Raw genomic sequence first — 24,145 nt, forward strand, 5'->3', positions numbered from 1 at the left:
ATACCTCACCCATGTTTTTGTAAGATATTTACTCCATCCCAGAGTTAAATGAACTTCTAGTTACTCTGCTGTGCATTATAGGTGTGTGGCCTTTGAAGAAAGCAAAACTTGTGGCTTGACTGCATTGCCCTACAGTTTGGACCTCAGTGTGCACCAAAGAGCTGCATCGTAACTACTCCTCTGTGTGGACACTGCAGGTGCAAACTAAAAGATTCCTAGTTCACTTTAACATAGTCCTCTTCAAATGGGATTACATTAAGGTGAACTAGGAACCTTTTAGTTCACATCCACAGTGTCCAGGGGGACTTACAGCACAGCACTTTGGTGCATGCTGCTATTCACAACCCTGTAGTCCAGGGGTCGGCAACGTTCGGTACGCGGCTCGCCAGGGTAAGCACCCTGGCGGGCCGGGCCAGTTTTATTTATCTGATGATGGGGCAAGTTCGCCATCCCGGGCCAATGGGGGCAGCGAGAAGCTGCGGTCAGCACATCGCTCGAACCGTTGCCGACCCCTGCTGTAGTCTGATGTGAGGGGAAATGTGAGGGGATTCTGTGGAGCATGAGAGGTGGAGAACTCTCTTATAGGGTTCTCATCCTCCCTGGAGATCGGTAGCTTGTGATCATAGAAGAGAGGCTTTTTGCTTTTAAATAGGCATTTGCAACAGGATGGTTTCCCACAGAGCCGAGATCTGTGACTTTCCTTGATTTGTGGGCATCAAGACAAAGAATTTTTCTGGCAGCCTGGGCCTTGCATGCAGGAGCGCCGCCAGCTTTTTTGTGCATGTTGCAGGATGAAATTAATCCAGAGGAAGGTAGGCCTCTACGATGCAGTTACATGGGAGTGGGCAAAAGCAGAACAGCCACACAAGGGGTCTATACATTGGCTCTGCTCACTGTGAAGGAGGCTGCTGGGGGTAGGCTCAGGAACTATTGGCTCCATGCTTAGGTGAAACCCCAGCAAACTGACCAAGGAGCTGAAGGCTGGAACAGTAGTCATGGAAGGGTTGCATTATTATCCCAGTGACCTACCTGCAGGTTGGAGTGGCAAATTCTATTCCCTCCATTCTCAGGCATAGACCTTTAAACTTACCTCCCTGCACAAGTGCAGTTATTCTGTTCAGGAAGTGGTGAATTTCACCCCTAGAGAATACTGATGCATAGATTTAATTTACATGCTCCAGAAATCTAAAAATTCTCCTTTATAAGGTGAAATGAAAAATAACACTAATTATATATAAATTACCAACCAAGCAGTCTTAGGTGTTTTAGATATTGCCATAAAAGAGGTATCTTAGTACTTAGCTTGAAACTGATAATTCACTTTTAAGAATCTACAATTTATGATGTGAAAGGCTTTTATATTTATAATGCATCATAACTAATAATGAAGCCTATACTTTCTCTTTGCCAGGCTTGCAAATTTGTTTAATTTAAAAGGCATTTTGCTATAAAAGGAAGTGCTCTTTCAGAGCTTTAGCCAGTATAATTAATATCATTGCACTTCTATGCATCAACACACTCAAACTGTTGTACTGTAAAATATGACACTTTGCCCCCCTGACTATTAGTCTCTCCCTTTAGTCAAAAGAATTATTAGGTAGATGTTTCTATAGAAATGTATTAATAAAAGTACATGGCAAACTATTTTTTATGTAATACGCATTCCTTGAGGTAGGCATACAGAAAGGGCAAACTATTGTCCCAAGGATAAGGTCAGTACTTTAATTATTTAATTAATAGCCTCGCATTATGCTAACCCAGATGGAATGTGCATGAGGTAGCCAGATTACAAGCTGTTGAGTGGTTGTTTCTCACTAGGAGAAATAAAAAGTCATAAAATAATCTCTGTTCACTAGAGCTTGAGTTTTTGACTCAAATTTTCCCAATGGAAAATGCATTTTGTCAAAATCAATATTTTCCATGGAAAAATGTGGATTTAAATTATGTATTTCACTGTCCTAACTGATACATTCAAAATAAAAAAATAATTTTCAACAGAAAATGTAAATGAATTTTTTCATTTCAATGTATTTTTCTTTTGATTTTTGGAAACAAAACATGTTCACTTTTGGTTTGGGGTCTGGTTTTCCCCTACTTTTCTCCCTTTTTTACTTCCCCCAACTTTTTCTGGAGGGAAAGCGTTAAATATACGAAAGTATGGGGAAAATCTCACTCATCACTGGAAAAAGTTGCCTATCTCTCCCGTTTTAGGTCTCAATCTCTCAGAGAATCCTTCATGGTGTGCCATGGAGAGCGGGTGGAAAGGTGATAAGGTGGCAGCTGACCACCCTTCTTCCGCACCAGCATTCCCTGGAAGGTTCTGGGCCAATGGGATCTGCTACCCTGTCTTTAGGCTGGTGGGGTTCTATGTACAAGGATAGGAAGAATGTATTTGTTTGGGTTACAGTGCTTTACTGGTCTGATACCAATACCTGGGGAAGAGTTGATTGTCTGTCTTTTATATTCTCCATCCTCTTTATCTATCCCCCTCTCTTTATCTATCCCAGTGCCATGCAAGATGCACATCTCCATTCAAACACAACTTTTTCTCACATGTGCTTTTTATGAACATAAGGAGATGATCAAAATTTGCCTCAAAATTTATCTGTCAGCTGTATGCCTCTAGCAAGGTACAAACAAGGATTGCATTCCCATTATTCCTTAGATGCAGTGTAGCTTTAAAACTAGTTCATCACATATATTAGAATTTGAAAGATTAACATTGTGGAATATATAGATAGAATGCTTGGCTAACTGATGACTAATAGGGCAAGGGGGAACATAATAATATTTGAAAGAGAGGAATTATTTACAATAATAGAAGAGAATATAACTAGGAGTGATGGGATGGTGAAATTAAGAGTAGGAAACTTGGCTGAATATCAAGAAGTTCCTGAAAGTGAGTTGTATTAGTCTGTGGAATAAATCTCCTGAGAGAGCTGGCAGAAGCCCTGTTACTTGGCTCATTTAAAACTAGACTGGATAAAACATTAGTGATGATCCAAAAGGAAGAAATCCTGCTGTATCTGGAGTGGTAGGTTGGATGGATGAGATGACCTGCTGGGCCTTTTCCATTGCAAGATTCTATATTCTGAAGGAGAGCTTGCCATATACGGACATTCCTTATCAACTGCCAATGGTAACTTCAAATCTATTATTGGTAACATTTCTCAGAAACATCCCTACTTGCAATCAATAATGGGATTGCACAGGTGTAACTTGTAGCAAATGTTGGCCTAATAACATTAATTTAATGAGTGGATTATTGAATAAAATAAAATAAAATGTCTTATAGGCTCTCTCATTTTCCGATATAATGTTGTGCTAGATAGCCGAGAAGGCACTTCTGGTCTATAATTCTATTCTCCTTGGCTTATGACTTCCTCAGAATTGCCTATTTGGAGGACATTTCTCATTCCAAGCTCAGAAGTGAAATTATTTTATGTTGTTAAAGTTTAGTCTTTTTCGCAATTTTTGAGTTATCTGGTTATGAAAAATAACAGTGGGATAGTGAAAAATTTGTTAGGAAGCCTGACTGCTGCTGAGATGACTTAAACTTAGTCAGTATTCGGAAGTCCAAACTTGTAGGGCCAAGTCTTCTGGTAGAGTAAACCACATAGCTCCACTGAAGTCAATGAAGCTAAATCGATTTACTCTAGTGGAGGATCTGGCCCAAAATGCTGGAAAAGAAATGTGGACTTTGCAGTGTTTGAAAAACACAGTTAGTTAAGAAACAAAGTAAATTAAGTTATCAGTGAATGCAGAAAATATACTGTATACATTATTTTTGAAACTCGGTTAATAGCTCAAAATGTAGATAATTCCAGGTATTCAGGGAGGATATATAAATATTCATGCATCCTAGCTTTTAATTCCTCCTTGTATGTCTCTCTGAATTACTATTCCTACCTGTAAAATGGCATAAGGAGCTCCACCATGTGTGTCAGCTTTTCTGCTGGGGCCCATTTTCAAAGTCGGTGTCCTGACTAGAGTGTACTGCAATCTACAGAGCATGTAGTATTTGAAATTGGGACCATTGGAGCCCAGCAGGTGGGACACCAGACTTGCTGAGTCTCTTCTGATGCTTAAGGTATAAAATTATGATCCTGACCATTAGGAGGTTTACCAACAGAAACTGGAAATCAGGGACATAATCTGAGATGATCAGGTTCAAATTCTGTAGTCCTTAATTAAGCAAATATTTGAATCAGGTAAAACTCCTGGAGTCTTCAATGGGAGTTTTGCTCAATCAAGGGTTGCAGAATTTAAGACTCTGTTTTTGACAAACTATTAAATCTAAGAAACCTTTTAGCTTCAAAATAAATAACTCACGTCATTTTAAACAGGAATTTAGACTTTTGGGAAAGAACCATGAATTTTCTCCAAAGCACTGTATCAATCACTAATAACAAACTATTGTAACACTCCTAAGGTATTCTAATGGAACACCATATGCTGCATTCAGGAACTGAAAACTACAACAATCAAGCCAAATTATTTCAAGGTAGAAAGAATACTCACCTTCCATCAAATGTGATAATGTGTGGATCAGTGAAAGAGTAGCAGTTTCCTGTTGGGAGGTCTTGAACTGTGACCTGGTTAATATAAAATGTGTAATGAATACAATTTATGTAGCAGTTTCTCTTCTTTGTTTTCCCTCACAAAACTTTATGGGTAGCATTCAAGGGTCAAGTATAAACTGAAATCTGACTTATAAAACATGATGCAGAATGGGTACAGAATAGACTTCCTTTTTAAACAATTGAGTTTAATCACATACTGCCTGGGAGCTAGGTGTACTATTATTTCACCTACCTCTGTTTATTGTATTTCTTTACCCTGTTTGGTAAAAGAGAAGCTTTTCCTACTAAAATTCCCATTAATAAGCAGAACCCCACCTAGAAATTACCAATAGTGTAGAACACTTATTAAATCACAATAATTTTAAAAGCCTGAGGTCTGGCTTAATTATGGATAATTAGCATGTTTTAGTAGCCTGTACAGGTCCATAGGTTTGACCTTAATTTTATGGTTCATATTTTGAATATTTAATTCATTTAATGCAGACTGTGGACCAGGTTCTGAGATCAGTTACAGTGTAAATCCAGAGTAAACCCTTCCTGGTGTCAAAGAATCAATGCAGTCTCCCTTAACTTCAAGGTTGCGGGAACCATCAGAATTGGGTGAAAGATAAAGGGCTGTATTAAGGCTTCTCTCAGTTACAGCAGTGTAAAACTATCTTAAGTTAGATCAGCAATAACCCCTAAGAATTTCAGCCATCTGGGAGCAGAAATGACATGAAGAGTCAGGAACCAGTGGAGATATTATGCCTGCAAAAACTAGGAGAAGACCCAATGCCTCCAATGATGCTGGGGGGTGGGGGAGAAACTTACTTGTGGCACTTGCTACACCTGCGCCCTGTAGGGGTCCTTTGCATCTCCCATCCACTGGACAGAGAGACAAGACTATTGCCACATTGCTGCCCAAAAGGTGCCTCTTGGTGAAGGTATATTGCATAATATAATATCCAATTCTCACCTTGATAATGTAGAATCAGAGTGTGCTATTTGCGCACAGCCTATACTAAGTTGTAGTGCAAAGGGCCCCATTTGCACTGGGGGAAGGATGAGCCATATGTGACACCCCTTTGTGGGATGAAACATGCTCCCATACATGCAGCCCGCCTACCCCCATTCTCTGGCCGTGACAGTCTACTCTTTGCTTGTTCTGTCTATCTGCTCCCAGAGGGAGGCATCTTAGGTGCAAACTCTGCACGTCATCAGGAACCCAGAAATGCAGTTCAATTAGTTCTGACATAGGGTGTGAAGCAGGAGGAAAAAGTGGAGGGTCCTTGCGCCTCCCTTTGTCACTATGCAGCCATGTGGAATCAGGCATAATGTAGTCTTTACGAATAGGGGTGATTTTCAATAATGGATTAATGGGAGAAGGCGGGCTTCTCTCATGGAGATGAGCCCCTCAAATGAAGAGTTTGTACTTTTGCATATACATCATCAGCCTTGTGGTGATGCCACTCTGACACCTCATGTACGCTGGCCACCCACAGGTGTTAGAGTACGCCCCTTGAGGAATGCAGAAGTGAAGTCCTCAGTGAAAAATGTTTTGGCCTGAAGTCAAATATAGTTGTATCAACCAAAAATTATGTAAAATAATTTTCTCTATTAACACCATCACCACATTCCAACTCACTCTCTCTCTCCAGCTCTTTTAATTAGCGAATCAATGCAAAGAGTGCAGTATATTTGCTTCCTAGGTAGTGGGGACCTGAATTTCTCTCAAATTGTTCTGCACATTTCAGCCATTCCATTTCCAGATAAATTTGGAGATTTATTAGGAAGCCTGCAGTATCTAAAGACTATTTTGATTTTAATATATCATGCTGAAGTTTTTCTTGGCTATGCTGGCGGAGGTGTTTAACATTAATGCTTCTAATTGCTTGCAAAACATCAACAGTAAAGTGAGATTTTTTTTGTTCTTGGAAGCTTGCTTTACTAGGATCAAATTTAATTTATTTTTTAAATAGTTAATTTAACTTTACATTTGCTCAGTTCTCATGTTTTAATAGAAACATGAATGCCATCAAAAATTAATATATGTTTGATTGCATTGAGCTAACTGCATTGTATTTGTGTTGAACTAGATTAAAGGTGCCTTTATCATCATAAGGACAATATTTAAAATATTTAATATAAAGACTATATCGAGGAAGAAAGGAAATGTACACACCTTTGTAATTATACTTTTTAAAGATACAAATACAGTACTCTGGATCTAATTTTGATCTCACTTCCTCCAGTGTAAATCAGGCAAAACTCCATTGAAATCATTAAGGTGATACCATTGTATAGCCATGGTAAGTGAGAACAGAATCAGTGTCACTCTTTGGGTCTTGAGGTAAATGATGCACATAAATCAGGACCAAGTTCATTAATCAGTATGTCTTCTATTGGTAAAAATATGCTACGCTGGATTTGCCACCTCTTTGTGAACTCCAGTTGAGTGCTTTGTATGTTCTGACACTGTGTGACACTTTTAGTCTATCACATCATAATATCACTGTGGACTTCTATCAGAGCTCTCATCTGAGACTCAACAGGCCACAAACAGTGGGCCAAATTGTGTGTGCCTCACTCACTTGAACAGGCCTCCTGAAGCAAATGTAACTAAAGGAAGCAGGATTTGGCTCATTAATTAATTCTCATTATATTAATAATGCCCATTTTGTACATGGATAAACAGAGATACAGAGAGGTTAAGTGCCTCATTAGAGGCCTCATAATTACTGGCAGAGCTGAAAATAGAACACCGAAGTCCTGACTCTCAGTCCCCTTCTCAAATTACCAGGCCACTCTCCAACCCTTTATTTATTTTGTTGTTCATTGTGGCAGTGGGAAATCATAACCAACAGAAGTGTTCTTGCAGGGAAGCTTTGCCTTTGCTTCGCTCTATGAACCACAATCTAAATGTGGGTTATGTGCTCTTTTGGAATTTCTTCCCCTGAGTGTTTTCTTTTCCTCCTAAAGAATTGATAGTTCCAAACTGGCCCTCTCTCCTCCCAAAACACACACACATACAAACGTGATTGTGTGTAGAATCCAACTGTTGGCCCTACTGATGTGCTGGCTGGTAATCAAAACAAACCGGTTAAAGCAAAACACTCCAAAGATTAATTTCTTTGGCATATTAAGTCACTGTGCTGAGTTAATGTGCTCACAATGAGGAAGTTTATACAGCTAAGACTTATTGCCTTCTCCCCCCCCCACCGTCCCTTCATAGCAAAACTCCCACTGAAGTTTGCCATGTTTTCCAAGTTATTTGGGTAACCAACCTTTACATCCTTTGGTGCATACGCTCTCCAGAGTAGTTCACTCCTTGTGACTGGCTCAGCTCTGATATAGCTGATGCGGTCTCCATCCTGGGCAAAGTCTGTCACAGCTGTCACAGTGAGTGAGGCTCTTGCACAACTGCCTTCTGTACAGGGCATATGCAGGAGATCCACTTGGCATGTCGAAAGGGCTATGTTTGAGGGCCCCAGTAATAAGTTATCTAAAATGTACAGGAACATTGGGCCTGAGAAAAGATATTACATGGTTGTCCCCACCATCTTTACTGTCAGACATAAATGTTCTACTTTCAGATACACACATTAATTGAAACCACATGGGTTTTGTGTGAAAACTGTTGTTATGACTAACTTGATCTGATATCGCTATGCAAATGGTCACTGCATTTCTTCTTGCGATAGATGTTTTTATGAAGACCCAGTTGCATGCCTTGATAGTCACAGCTGCCAATGTCTTCTCAAGTGACACTCTTATCTATATGGGGAAGAGTCCATGGGATGAAGATAAATAATTCTCATGACTAGGAATAAGACTGTTTCAGGAAGATGCACTTGCCAAGGTACTTACAAAATTATTATCAGTTTATGCCTGAGACAAAGGATGGTGCAGTGGTTAGGGTCCTAGCTTAAGACTTGAGAGACCTAGGTTCAACTTCCTGCTCTGCCACAGACTTTCTGTGGGACCGTGGACAAGTGCCTCAGTTATCCATCTATAAATTGGAGATAATAGCACTTCCCTACTTATAGTCAGATTCTGAGGATAAATACTTTCAAAGATTAAGAGCTACTCTGATACTTAGGTAACGGGAGCTAGCCAAGCACATACATAGACAGAAAAGTGCTGGAGACCTGGGAACTGAATCTGGCTGCTCACAGAGCAGGTGAGGCAATGACATTGTAAGATTAGTCATGCAGCTCTGCCACTGTGCTCCAGCTCTTACTTAAAATGACCTCCTCTAGGGGTGAGAGGGTAGCTGCCTTCATGCCTTTTCAGTTCTTAGCCTCAATTTTAAAGTCACAAATCTGGGGTCCTGTTAGTGCCATCTATTGTGGGTTTTTTTTTCATATGGACACTTATCCACTAAGAACTGGTTTGAGACAGGGTTGCTGCCTCTGAGGGACAAAAATCTGGGACATCCAAGATGTTCCTGAGAGCCATTAAACTGAACAGCTGGCAATATGTACTGAGCAACTTTACAGGTTTCCAGGGACAGCTACCACAAAAAAAGGACAATCCTGGGAAAGCCTGAATAGGTGGCAGCCTTACTCTGAGATCACCACTTTTTTCACAGGGGATACTGAATAGCCACTGGATTGTAATAACAGCCACCTACTCTGGATTTGAAATATGTAGCCCAAAGTGATCCATTCAAAAGCCCAATGGTTTCTTTGAATACACCAGGGAAAATTGTGGCCCTATTGAAGTCAACAGAAGGTTTGCCATTGACTTCAGTGGGGCCAGGATTTCACAGTTTCCACAGTCTGAGCCAACACCTACAGTATGACAAGAAATGCTGGGAATTGGATTAATTTGGTAAAATCAAAGCAATTATTCATAATTCATGGATTTGTTTCTTAATTTATATTCAGCTGGTGTAAAAATACGCAAACGTATTTCCAAATAATCAGTATTTCATGCCTTATTGAAAAGTCCTATACAATGTAACTGAGATTAAACCCACAGATTCTATACAAATTGAACTATGGCATTTAATAGAGAAGTATCTCTGATATCAAATGCTTAAGGGCTGGCTTACAATTGTATAGCAAAGTTCTGGATCATTTTCAAGGTTTTTTTAGTCAGTTAAACAGAAGCTTTCCATAAAGGACAGTTATTGCCATTGTAGTCATGTGAGGTTTGCTCACTACCCAGAACAGAAGTTTAAAATCAAACAAAATAATCTTGTTAAAATAACAGAGATACACATAAAACAAACGACACAACAACAGCTCTGTTGTATCCTCGTATTCATTATATTATCTAAACCTAGAGAGATATTTCTATGCTTTTAATTGGCTTTCTCAATGCTTATTACCTACATAATTAACACAACAGTGGTGTTAAATGGACTCAACTCGACATGGAGTTTGTTATTTAATTTCTTTTAGCATAAATGAATAAAAACTAAAATAGCCTTTATTTCCAATGTGTAGGACTGTGGCCAATTTAAAACTTATAGTATTTAAAAGGCCGTAGCTTTCTTTCAAACAAAAAACAAATGCAACTAAAGCACTGAATAAACATCCTTGCAAAGTACATATGCATACATAAAGCAGAAGATGTTTATAGACATTTAGCATCTCAGTTGAACATATGTGGCCCAATGACACACAGACAAACAGCGTCAGAGTGGACCAATCAAGGGCAATAGTTGGTTATTAGCTTAAATTGCATAAATGAGATGATTACAAGGGACAGAAACTTGCCACTTCTGTAACAGCTTCTTTCCAAGGCTAGTTAATTGGTACAGTTGTATCTCCATCTCTGTACGTCTCAGCACCAACTTGTCAAGTTCATTAACACATTGAAAATAAATCTACTTCTGGAAACTTTCTCGGTCAGTCTCCCTTAGAATAGAGACTGATAAAACATGCAGTGAAAAGGGAATGGGCCCCTGCCAAGCAAGTTTGTATTAGATGCTAACTTTGGCAGAATAGCGTCTGCAGTCTTGTTAGCTCACTGCCCATAAATTTGCCATCAGCCAGATTTTCAAAGGTGCCTAACTTCCTCTGGTGCTTTTGAAAATTCCAGTAGGTGCCTATCTGCATTTTTACGCACCTAAATACCTTTACTAATCTGGCCCTGTGAGTTTAAAGAATGCTCACTTGGTAGGCTGACACAGCCAGGCAGCCAAGAGGAATATGCGGAACAGTGCACCACTAAGTCATGAGCAAATTCAAACCACTCCATGTATGGAAGCCAACACAGCTGCTGAAACCACAAGGTACAGTTCAGCTTAGATCACTGAGTTATGTTCTCATTTTGAATGCCTTTTTATCCCCTTTGTTGTCTGTGCTTGTGCTGAGGATTGGGAGGAAAAGGAGAGGGATTTCAGCTCATTGAAGTGAATGTTTCTGAACATCAGGGAGATTAAAAAAGGATGAGAAGAAAGAGTGGGGTGGTAGATTGAACCTCAGCAGAGGATTATTGATTTTTTTTGTTTTGTTTTAGGAGAAGTTCTATATAATGTATATGTCAGCAAGTGATTAAATGGGGAAGGCAAAGATCTGGGGAGAAATCCTGGCCTTATTTAAGTCTAGAGAAACTTTGCCATTGATTTCAATGGGTCCAGGATTTCACCCGTGGAGCAGGGGTTGTTTAAAAAATTCTCACCAGTGGTAAAACCAGCACATAGCAAAAATCCCAGAGCTTGTATGTTGTTTTGCCTTGAGTTTTTAAGATGAGATGCTACATTTAACAGGTGGACAAATGCTCTGGTGGGCCTGATTGTGATCCTGTCTCTAAAAGCAACACCCATTGACTTCAAGGGAACAGCATACACTGGAGGACAGCAGAATTAGTCCTTTGATAGAAAAAGTTTTTGGTTGTTAGATGATGAAAATGGGAAATGAAAATCCATAATTTCTGGATGTGAGCAGAATTACATCACTCTGACCTTGGAAAAAATATTTGCTAATTAAGATGGCAAAATGTTTCTTTAGATAAAATGTGCTAACATTCCCAAGCAAACAACTTAGAAAGTGATCAATAGTATGTCACAAAAATTAATGCAGTGTTGTTTTTGCCATGTTGGTCCCAGGATATGAGAGAGACAAGCTCTGTGGAGCTTGAAAGATTGCCTCTTTCACCAACAGAAATTGGTCCAACAAAAGATATTACCTCACCCACCTTGTCACTATCATGTTCCAGTCCACCAAAAACCCCCAAACAAATGAAAACCAGAAAACAAACCAACAAAAAAACCCCTTTATATTTTCATTTTCTAGAAAAGGAATGTAATGTAGAACTAATTCTTGATATTTTTAAAAGGGAAAGACTACTAAATTCTTAACTTCCACACCCTTCTTAGGGTATGTACCGATACTGGGAAAATTAGGTTATATGGGATACAAAACAATATCTGTTTCATGATTTTGTTCTCCGTCCAAACGTCTTTGAGATCCTGATGGTGGAAAGACTTAAAAATATGTATAATGTTACATAGATGAATGGTCCCACTGAAGTCAATTGGACTCCTCAAGTGTGTAGAACTGAGGCTTTATAGGGTAGGCTCTTTGGGATACTGACGGGACCTAACCATATGTTTCTAACTTAAATAAAATCACAATTTATCCAGAAAAAGATGCAAAATCTGTTCAGTGATTTATTTATTTATTATTGATCCAGCTCTTGAATTATCTGAGGATGATGTTCTGAGTGACCATCAATAAGTGACGAGATTGTTCTGAGTGTAACTCAGGTTAAGAACCATTCAGGATGCAGAACCTTGTAATGCTATTTTATAAACCTAAATGTTTTAAAAAATCCTTTTATTTATCATTATTTCTCTAATAAATCACAATGAACTATGATGTAGCTATTATTGAAATTGCTTAATGTACCGGCAACAAACCATGAGTGATTTTCTCATCTACTTTGTTTTAGAAGCTAACATGCTATTTAGTTTTTTCAACCTTTCAACATTATCTAAATGTTGTAATTTCCCTTTAAATTCATTGTACCATATAAGTTGCAAAAAATGCATAGTCACAATGAATTAACTACAATGTACAAAACTCTTACCAGAATCTTCAGTTTTCAGCTGTAAAGTAATTTTACAGATGTCACCTTGATCTTGGCAGATAATAGGTACAGTACTTAGAATGGTCAAAACATGTTCTTTGTCATCCTCTGAAATTTGTAATGACTCTGGTGTAAACTGGAAGTAAAATACATGATCAATCTTAGATAATGATGATAGAAAAATAAGGCAAAATTGATATTTCTGAAACATAAAAAATGATTTTTTCTTTTTAACCAAATAAATTTACAAATTCATTATCATAATTTCTGATAACATAATCATTGTCTCTAATTTCAAAAGGTAAAATTGCTTTTTAAGCTTTTACAGTATGTTCAGGAATTAAGAAACTATTTGCAGTTGTCATCAGTAGTCTGTAACAGTTTCTTATTTCCTGGTCTGAAAAGAATCTTAAAAATATAAAAAGTCCTGAAAACAATAGGATAGTATGAATTTTTTTTTTCAGTATCACTTTAAAAAAAGAACTAGTTACTGTGCACTGAGAGGTATATTTTCACTGATCATGGGCTAGAGTGTGACAGGACCACAAGCCCTGCATATGAGGGGGCACACTGGTGCACTGCCCCAGGGCAGTTCAGTGCAGTTCCCTCCTTGTTCCCTGTTCTTGCACCAGGGGAAAAGAATCTGTTAGTGGCTCATACATGAAGCAGATTAGTTCCCCTTCTATGCCAGCATAGCTCTACTGTCTTGTGCATTCCAGAGCAAAGCCAAGACTCCAGCAACTCCCCACTCCCTCCTTGTCCATCTGCTCTGGTGGCTAGTACAGAGCACTCTTACCCTTGCCCATCTGAACCCAATGTCTGGGTAGTGCATATGTGTGAGCTGGGGCTATCTCCCTTTAATGCCCCTGCATGGGTGTGTACCCCAAGAGACAATCTGGCTCTGCATAATTATGTATTTCATTTATACAGGACAATGCTTTTCACTACTAAGGATCCAAGTGTGTTTTGTGATAACTTGTGGGTCGAATTCTGCTTTTGGTTACACTAGATCAGCTCCTATTGACTACAGGGGGAACTGTGCACATTTATCTAGGGGCAGATCTGGGATCTTTATACAGTGGTTGCTCATAAAAATGCTCCTATTTTGCCTTTGATAACTAAAAACCATTACCAGGGTACTTGCAGTATTCTCTAATTAGTATAGGTAAATCCTAGAGAATAATGTGAATACTAAAGCAGTACTACAAGACATGGCCACTGGACCAAAGATCATTCAAAATTGATTTGAAAACAATATTTTGGTTGGAAATAACTACCAAATCCATTCTCTATCATTCTATACTGCAGCCATCAAAGTGGTATCTAATAACCTTACAAAATTAAATAATCTAAATAAGGCAGTCTACCCATAAGCATTATTTTTCAGTCTCTTCCCTTGACCTTATCCAGGTGTTTGTTAGAACTTAATTTTTCTCTCCTCATCCTTAAGTCTGAATGCAATGACATTCTGACTTAAATTCAAAGACTTTAAGGCCAAAAGAGACCACTATAATCATCTAGTCTGAGCTCCTGCACATTACAGGCCACAGACACTCACCCATCCACACCTGTAAGAGACCCATAACCTCTGGCTGAGTTACTCAAGTCATCAAATCTTGACTTAAAGACTTCAAGTTACAGAGAATCCATCATTTACTCTATTTCAAACCAGCAAGTGAGTCATGCCCCATGCTGTAGAAGAAGGCAAAAACAAACAAACAAACAAAGAAAAACGCAGGGTCTCTGTTAATCTGATCTAGGGGAAAACTTCTTCCCAGCCCCAAATTTGGTGATCTGTTAGATCATGAGTATGTTGGCAAGCCCCAGTAGCCAGAAACTTGGGAAAGAATTCTCTGTAGTAACTCAGAGTCCTCCCCATCTAGTGTCCCATCACCAGCCATTGGAGACATTTGCTAACAGCCATTGCAGATGGACCATATGCCATTGTAGGCTACCTAATCATACCAACCCCTCCATAAACTTATCAAGTTCAGTCTTGAAACAGGTGAGTTTTTTTTGCCACCACTACTCCTCTTGGAAGGCTGTTCCAGAACTTTAGTCCTCTGATGGTTAGAAACCTTCATCTAATTTCAAGCTTAAGCTTGTTGGTGGCCAATGTATATTCATTTGGTTTTGTGCCAACATTGTCCCTTAATGTAAATAACTCCTTTCCCTCCCTGATGTTTATCCTTCTTATGTATTTATAGAGAGCAATCATTTCTCCTCTCAACCTTCATTTTGTGAGGCTAAACAAGCCAACCTCCTTAAGTCTCCTCTCATAAAGTAGTTTCTCCATTCTTCCGATCATTCTAGTAGCCCGTAGCTCTGCACCTGTTCCAGTTTGAATTCATCTTTCTTAAACATGGGAGACCAGGATTGCACGCAGTATTCCAGGTGAGAACTCACCAGTGACCACGTCACACTGGTGGCTCATAGTCATCCTGTGATCAACCAATACCCCCAAGTCTTTCTCTTATGTCTCTTCCAACTGATAAGTCTCCAGTTTATAGCAAAAATTCTTGTTGTTTAGTCCCAAAGTGCATGACCCTGCACTTCACACTATTAAATGTTGTCCCATTTCCATTACTCCAGTTTTCAAGATAAGCCAAATCTTCCTGTATTATGTTACAATCCTTCTTTGTATTGGCAATACTTCTCAATTTAGTGTCACCTGCAAATTTTATTAGTGCATTGCCACTATTTTGTGCCAGGGTCATTAAAGAAAATGCTAATAAAGATTGGTCTCAAGACCAATCCCTGAGGAACTCCACTAGTAACCTCCCTGCAGCCTGATAGTTCACCTTTCAGCATGACCCATTGTAGTCTCCCCTTTAGCCAGTTCCTTACCCACCTTTTAACTCTCATATTAATCACCATCTACTCCAATCTAACTAAATATTTCCATGTAGAACTATATCAAATGCTTTTCTGAAATCCAGGTAGATTAGATCCACTGCACATAGGTCTGGTACTCCTAACCTTGTACATAGTCACTGGAATGCATCTGGACATGTGCTAGAAGGTGCATGAAGCACTTTTGCATACTTTTTATGTTCTGACAGTGTCAGCACCTAGACACTACTGTGAATGCTTTAGAAAGGCTTATAGAATGGCATGTAATTTATTAAGACATTTTCTCACTGGGCATGTAGAAGCTACATTAATTATGATCAAGTCCTATTTTCTTGTGTATTGTGTTCCAGAGTATGTTGGTTAATATTCAAATATTCTTCAGTGACATGCTGGATAAGTGCAGTAAATCAAGGACATCTGCATTACCTTAATCCCAGCATAGAATCCATCGCTCTCTTCAGGCAATGACTGCTGATCAGGAGAGTCCCTCATAAAAGCAGTGACAGTACAAAAGATCTGTAATAAATAAATAGCTTTACTTGAAATAAAGCAGAAGGGAAACATAGTTATGCATCTTCACTAGTTATCTTGGTGGTGGCTGTTTTTACCTGTAGAACTGACTTTTTTAGGGGTTGTTGTTTGATCATATTTGTAAACCCTGAGGAGTTAAGATATTTTTGATCCATTTATTAAAAAAAAGGAGTTTAGGGTTCCAGTCTCAGCGATTAATAGCACTTAACGCTTGTGTAGCACTTTCAGATCTCCAAGCATGTTATAAAGGCGAGTATTATCATCCTATTAGAGGGAGGCTGATTCAGGAGCTGAAACAACTTGTAGAAGGTCAGTGTAGTCCAGTGATAGGGGCCAAGAATAGAACCTAGTTTGCAGACCACTGCCCTATCCACTGGCTCTCGCAGCCTCCTTTAGTCCATATTTTTGAGGCTATATTTTAAGTTGGACTGGCCTCACAATCATCCACCCTCAGAAATAGCCTCAGCATCATTAAAGCCCTTTGTGACAGAGGCTTTGGAAACATGGAATATTCAAAGACTATTTTATCTATACTATAAATGTGATATAGATCTTTATGGGCATTCTGTGGCTTGTATTCCTGGATCAATGGATGAGCTAAAAGATGTTTCCTGCAGGAACTAAAGTCAGTGGGGTGTAATTAATGCAAATCCCCAATCCTGAAAAAAAATCAGGCAGGACACAAGTCCTTTTGACACTTTACCCCTTAGGGAAATACCATATCCCAGGTTGACCATTTCAAGATGCCTAAGAATGCAAAGGACTTGAGATCGTATATGTGGGAGAGGGATTACTCACCTTCAATACAGAAATGCACGAGACTGCGATCAAGAGAGACAGGCCCTGCAGAAATGATCTGAAGAACTTTAAAACCTACCCAAGTCTCTGTGTGGAAGATGGGTAACTATCTGCTAAACTAGACATGTGTACAAGCTCTTTATTGTTTTTATTACATGTTTTTTCTGTGATGATTTTGTTCTGGTTAGTATTTTGCTATATGGAAGCTGGCTGGTTACTGGTGAACCCTGTCATTGCCCTTGAGACAACAGGAGTGTACGTGCTGAACTAGTTAGACCTTGTGAGGTGATCTGCAGGAGTCTGCAGACTAATTCCCCAGTCTGGAGGGAGAGGGTTGTGGGATCCTGCCCCAAGAAAGGTAATGGCTAGAGGCCTGAGACTTAAGTGGAGTTCCCTTACAGAGTCCAGGAGGGGGTCAGAGGTACAGTTACCTCAGGAACTATGACACCCTCTTTATGTGTTATCTCAAGTCCTGATAGGGTGACCAGATGTCCCGATTTTATAGGGACAGTCCTGATATTTGGGGCTTTGTCTTATATAGGTGCCTATTACCCCCCCATCCCCGTCCCGATTTTTCACATTTGCTGTCTGGTCACCCTAAGTCCTGATCATGAGAAGCTGCGTACTCCATTTTGCCTGATGTATTATAAAAGTGTTATCTAAATGATAAAGACATGTCAACAAGGTTTATCTTTTAAAAAGCACAATGTATCAATGTTTTATTCCTAGGACAGTCAGGCAACCTTTTTCTCTGCTGAGGCCACACACTCTCTACTATCCTATTTTTTTAAATAAAAAAATTTTGTTTCAGAAAACCAAAACTGCAAACCCCATTTCTTTGAGCACAAGATTACACAATACAAATATCCCTTAAAACAAACTACAACAGAATACTAGGCTGTAGTTATTAATTTCTGGTTACTCCTCATCACTGCAATAACAGATTGTGACTCACTAAATCAATTCCAGACTTTCAACAGTAACCCGGCAGGGGAGCTAGGCTCATCTAGCTTATTTGGTATTATGAGTAAGCTTCTTTGGTTTGATTATCAGAAGAACTCAGCGCTTTGGTTGTGTTAGTTCATCCAGAAGTGTCACATTTGTAGCTACTGAGTTCTGAGCACTTTTGGAAAATCAGTTCTTACATAGGAGCCTAAATAGGAGATGAGTTTTTTTTTTTTTTTTTAAATCTGGCCCCTTTTGACTAGGGATGTGCAAACTGGTTCAGAACAAATAAGAATACTCTCAAAAACTCATAGCCATGTAAACCCAAATCACTTTCCAGGTTTGTATAAGGCACTACTCTCCTTCCCTCTTCAACTCCACATATGTCATGGCTCCCTCCTCCCCTACCTGTATCAGAGTAGCAGCCGTGTTAGTCTGTATCCGCAAAAAGAACAGGAATACTTGTGGCACCTTAGAGACTAACAAATTTATTAGAGCATAAGCTTTCGTGGGCTACAGCCCACTTCTTCGGATGCATATAGAGTGGAACATATATTGAGGAGATATATATACACACATACAGAGAGCATGAACAGGTGGGAGTTGTCTTACCAACTCTGAGAGGCCAATTAACTAAGAGAAAAAAATTTTTTGAAGTGATAATCAAGCTAGCCCAGTACAGACAGTTTGATAAGAAGTGTGAGAATACTTACAAGGGGAGATAGGTTCAATGTTTGTAATGGCTCAGCCATTCCCAGTTCTTATTCAATCCTGAATTGATCGTATCTAGTTTGCATATCAATTCCAGCTCAGCAGTCTCTCATTGGAGTTTTCCAACGAGAGACTGCTGAGCTGGAATTGATATGCAAACAATCAACTCAGGATTGAATAAGGACTGGGAATGGCTGAGCCATTACAAACATTGAATCTATCTCCCCTTGTAAGTATTCTCACACTTCTTATCAAACTGTCTGTACTGGGCTAGCTTGATTATCACTTCAAAAAAAATTTTCTCGTACTTAATTGGCCTCTCAGAGTTGGTAAGACAACTCCCACCTAACTTATTTGTGCCTATTCAGAATACTAGAAATATTTCAAGTGCTGTATGGATCTCACCTAGATCCTTGAACCTGAAGAATTAAGTATTTCGTTTGCTCTTCCCTCTAAATCCAAGTGGATTATTCCCAGTTCCTTCTCAGACACTTTTTCTCAAGGTCATTTCTGTGTGCACTCCAGCACCTTTGTTTTTATTTCAGATTTTCTTACTGACAGACCATCTACCATACCACCTCAGGTTGGTGAGGGGAACCAGTATTCTTCCTTATTTTGAATAGACAGAATCCTTTTCATCTTACCTCAGGTTTGCCCCTTTCCAACAACAGAAGTAAATAATCACTTGCTACTCCAAAGTCACAGTTCCTCAACTTCCATGTATTTAGACAGTTTCTCTCTAAAGCACAGTAGTAAAAGAAGTGTGTTGTACAATTTAGTTCCTTGTTATCACTAGGGATTTATTATCCCTCAAGACATTATCCCTAATGGCCCACATTCAATCTATGAAGCTTTAAGAAAGATGTTTTTCTTGCATAGCAGAGGGTAATTGTTACTGTTCCTCATGCTGTTCCCATCACCAGTGCTGATGGAGGCAGTCTTCTCAAAAATCAAGGGCCGACAAATCAGTAGCAGCAGAAAAAAAGAAATAAGTCAGAAAATATCTGTTCCCTCTTGCCCCTCCCCCCAAGTGAAAAAATGATTCCATTACACATCTCAGTGTGCGTATCCAATGCAGCTGCATTGCAGATGTAATATTTACACAGACTATGGTAAAACTTGCTGAGCTGTTTTGTACTTTTTGCTTCAACAGTTTTAGCCAAGAATATTCACATGGTGACTTCCATTTGAAAACACCACTTTGAGAATCCCCGCCAAGAAGAGAGAGACAATTAAAGCTGTCAGGATTGCTCACTAGGAGGCTGAAAAGGAAAGCAAGGGGTGGATCTGTCTAAGGATTCCAAGACAGATTGTAAATAAGATGGCATGCATCTTTGAAAATGCCTCGGTAACCCAGTCTTGTTTCCTGTTTGCAAAATATATTTCCTTGTTGCAGAACAAAGTGACTTATTTGTTTATTTAGAAACTTTTTATTAAAGCAAAGTTACAATAGAACATTAACATACCATAACGTACACTATTTATTCAGGATCACGTAGATATTAAAAGAACCTGGCTAAAGATTCTGGCTTACTGGCTGGGGAGTATCCTTCTCTGAGTATGCTAGAAAGGGAGACTGAATGTCTCTAAGAGGGTATGCTTTTAGGATACATTCTGCACATAGAACATTACATTTAAAAATACAGAGATGACACATAGCTATATTTAAAATACCCTTAAAATACCATCCCATGCTTGTATACGGCCATATATTTTTGGCAAACAAAAAGTAGAATACCTTGAATAGTAGGCACCTCTTATGTATTGGGTAAAATCAATAGGACTTGTGAAGATTAGTATAGTATTTGCAAATCAAAATGTATAGACACTGAATTTGTTCTAGCGTTACATTTTATTCCTGTCTTTTTTATTGTTGTTCTTCCTCTTTAGTTTCTCCTTTACCTAGTAGGTGTACACATCTCTTCATAATCATCAGATATGTTCTTTGGCCACTGAGCTACAGGTTGACAGTTTGCCACATAATTATTATTATACTTCTTCTTGGGAGTTTTTTTGCCTTCAGCCAAATACCACCTTTTTTTCTCCAGCTCAGGAATCAGCAATATTTTTTCATATCAACATATCATTTAAAGCAAAGAGGTAATAACAACACTGATGGCACCTTGCTGACAACAGTGACAGGTGAGATGGTATTTTTCACTAACTCCTCACATCTTTTTAAATAAAAGTATATTTTGTCTTCATCCCTTTTAAAGCGATAGTAATCTGTGAAGGGGACTTCAGACACCATAATCCAATTGCTTCCGGTTGTGGGTTGCTTCCTTGCATCTATGTATCTGAAATTATTTCTTTAGGGCAAAATCCACTGTTAGGTAGAAAATGATAAAACAAAAAGGGTGATTTTTTAAAAAATTCTCTTTTCAAGTTAGGGCTGCCTTCTGCCCTCAGGTGCAATTCCTACTGACTTCTTCAGATTCACGTCTGCTTCATTTTGAAATCAATGGGAGCAGTGTATTCAACCAAAGGCTGAATTCGATCTTTAATGTTGGAGCGGGGAAACTGGATGGCTTTGGGAACTGGTCATGGTATATAGAGCATTAATCTCTAAATAGGCCTTGTTCCAGTCATTGACCATTTTTTTTCCTCAGCATCTTGCATGACAAACTCTCATAGAGAGTTTAAGGCTAGAAGGGACCTAGTCTGACCTCCTATATATCACAGATCATTACATTTCATCCAGTTACCCCTATATTATGTCCAATAACTTGTCTGACTAAAGACATCAAGAGATGGAGAATCCACCACTTCCCTGGGTAGTTTGTTCCAATGATTAATCACCCTCAAAGTTAGATATTTGTGCCTTCTTTCTAATTTGAACTAGTCTGGCTTCAGCTTCCAGCCATTGTAATTTGTTATACCTTTACCCAGAAGATCAAAAAGTCCTTTAGTATCTTGTATTTTCTTTGTGTGAAGGTATTCATACACTGTGATCAAGTCACCTCTCAATCTTTTTGCTAGACTAAAGGGATTGAGCTCTTTAAGTCTCTCACTGTAAAACATTTCCTCCAGTCCAGGAATAATTTTTTGTTTCTTTTCTGCACCCTCTCCAGTTTTTTAACATCCTTTTTAAATGCTGGGAAGCAGAACTGTATACAGTATCCCAGCATGGGTCTCACAAATGCCATAGAGAGAGGTAAAATCACCTTCTGCTCCTACTCACTGCTCCCTCTTTTATATTTCCAATGATTGCATTCGCCCTTTTTGCCACAACTTTGTATGTTGAGTTGCTTTTCCATTATGACCCATAATCCTTTTAAGAGTCACAGCTCCGTAAATTTACAGTCCCCCATTCTATACGTATGGTCTGCGTTCCTTGTTCCTACATGTGTAACTTTGAATTTGGCTGTAGTAAAATGCATTTTATTTGAATGTGCACAAGTTACCAAGCTATCCAGATTTCTCTGTCTGCCCTGTTCTCATAATTATTTACCACTCTTCCAAATTTTATCAGCAGTGGTTTTATATTGATTTCCAGATCACTGATGAAAATGTTGAATCGTATCAATCCTTGCGGAACCCCAATAGAAACTGCCATATTCAATGATTTCCCTTTGATAACTACTTTGAGCTCTCTCAGTTAGAGAGTCCTTAATCCATTTAACATATGCTTTATTGGTATTATCTAGTTCTAATTTTTAATCAGAATGTCATGCAGTACTAAAGCAAATGTCTTACAAAAGCCTAAGTATATTATATCTACACAGTGACCTTTATCAACCAAAGTTATAATCTCAAAGAATAAAATCAGATTTGTTTCCCAAGACCTATTTTCTATAAAACCATGTTAATTGGCATTAATTACAATCCTATACTTTAATTCTTTATCAATTGAAACTCTTATCAGCTTTTTCATTATTTGTGAAATCCAACATCTTGGCCCCACTGGCAGTCTTAAAACTGTCACTCAGCTAACCACCTATGTGCCTAAATCACCTAGGCACCTAACTTTGCACCAGTGGATATGCACAAAAGTGCCCAAGTCCTGACACCATGTGACATTTCCAAGGGGTACCCAGGATTGCTCCAAAGCAAGAGTCTCAAATTAGGTGTTCCCCCACCTATCTTATCAGCAGGACCTGATCCCTTAGGTGTCTGTCTCTTTGATTTCAAGAGGAAATAGGGACATATCTTGTTTGGGTGCTTTTAAAAATCACACTATGTGCCCATCTGTACTTTTAGACACCTAAATGCCTTTGCAAATCTCACCCTACGTGCCTAAGTCACTTTTTTAAATGGAACTTAGGCATCTAAGACACTTAAGTGAGTTTGAATATTGTACCCCTTACCCATGTTTGCCTGGAGTGTGCCCAAGGAATACTGAGTTTTAGGATGTGCAGACAATAACTACAAATAATCCCAGTTTATGGATTTGGGCTTGGGTCAGTGATTAGGTCAGGTAATGAGGCACCATGTGATTGCAGCATCCTTATAAGCAGAGACCCCTGGTCTCTCCCTCTCCCAGCTCCATTAGAGAGGGAGAGACCAGGGGTTTCAAAAGACTGGGGAAAGGAAGAGTTGGTACCTGGTGCCAGGATACCAGGGCAAAGAGGAGAGGGGCCATCAGGGAAGCACCTCCAGGGGATTCAGAGGGAAAAGTCAATCTGCAGCGAGGGACAAGAGCAAAACCTCTTAGAGGGAATTAAGATTCCAGGAAGGTGTAATGGACTGTCAAGGGAAAGTCTAGCTTTTTGAGTTAACTGTTATTTTAATGAACCAGATCCTGAAGGGAAGCGTAAACACAAAGCACCAGTTGTGGCTTGTTTGGATACGAAGGAAAGAAACTGAGGCAGTGGTAGGATCTGACACCTGATGAGGTGAAATGCTACACCAGGCAAATTCTAGCATTAACATAGCAAAAATACATGGGAAAGCATTATGTAAGCTAGCCTCATCAAAGCTAACCTATATACAAAAACACAGTCTCTACCAGCCTTCAAACAGCCAAACTGCAGGCAAAAGTGTACAGTAAAACAGCCTCTTTGTAGAAGACCTTCACATACACCTAGTGATGCGGAATTTCAAAGGTTTCAAAATTTGAAAACTGATCCAAACCAATAGAGGATCAGCTCCTTTGTAGACTACATATCCCCCTTTGCCCACAGATTTTCCCCTTTAGACCTACTAGTGATGATTTTCTGCAGGGAAGTAGACAGTGGGCTGCTCACCATGTTCTGCCAACCACCCAACTCAACGTGTGGAGAAGGCATTTGAAAATGTATTTTAAGAATGTCTGCAGTCTTCTACTGGAAAGATTTTAACATTTATGTCAAATCACTTACCTAGAGGAGGTGGTAATTAAAGAAGAGAAAAACCTCCTTCCCTACTTTGAGTGGAAGTTAAACTGTTCTCCTTTGTATGTTAAAGCAGGATAGATGCTAGATTACATTCTTTTGCACTAGGTTCTATATTTCTGGTGTCTCAAATGGTGTTTATGTATGCTTGGAAAGACCAGTTTTATTTAAACATTTATTTTAAAATGAATATTATAGTTCATGGATGGTGACAACTTCTTTCTTGCCATATGAAATTTAACAATTGCTGCGCTGAGCAAACCTGCCCCCCGACCCCTTTCTTAGCATAACTCATTACACGCACTCTGCCTACCATAATTTACAAATGCCTGTGCCTCTAGGACTGGATTCACCTCTGTCAATATTGTATAAATAAGACTTAGGCCTATT

At 39.0% G+C, this 24,145-nt stretch overlaps 1 protein-coding gene across 1 annotated transcript in view; it reads right to left on the reverse strand.

Moving 5' to 3' along the window:
- Nucleotides 1-24,145, reverse strand: part of LOC117885140 (von Willebrand factor D and EGF domain-containing protein-like) — a 263,371-nt gene that overhangs the window by 149,790 nt on the left and 89,436 nt on the right. Inside the window, exons 6-9 of the mRNA XM_034786325.1 lie at nucleotides 15,885-15,974; nucleotides 12,606-12,741; nucleotides 7,847-8,064; nucleotides 4,522-4,595 (exon numbers count right to left, since the gene is read on the reverse strand). Coding sequence (XP_034642216.1) covers nucleotides 4,522-4,595; nucleotides 7,847-8,064; nucleotides 12,606-12,741; nucleotides 15,885-15,974 — 518 coding nt within the window. The remainder of the gene's footprint in view (nucleotides 1-4,521; nucleotides 4,596-7,846; nucleotides 8,065-12,605; nucleotides 12,742-15,884; nucleotides 15,975-24,145) is intronic.

Source organism: Trachemys scripta, chromosome 11 (assembly GCF_013100865.1).
Source record: "Trachemys scripta elegans isolate TJP31775 chromosome 11, CAS_Tse_1.0, whole genome shotgun sequence".
Classification (NCBI taxonomy): Eukaryota; Metazoa; Chordata; order Testudines; family Emydidae; genus Trachemys; species Trachemys scripta.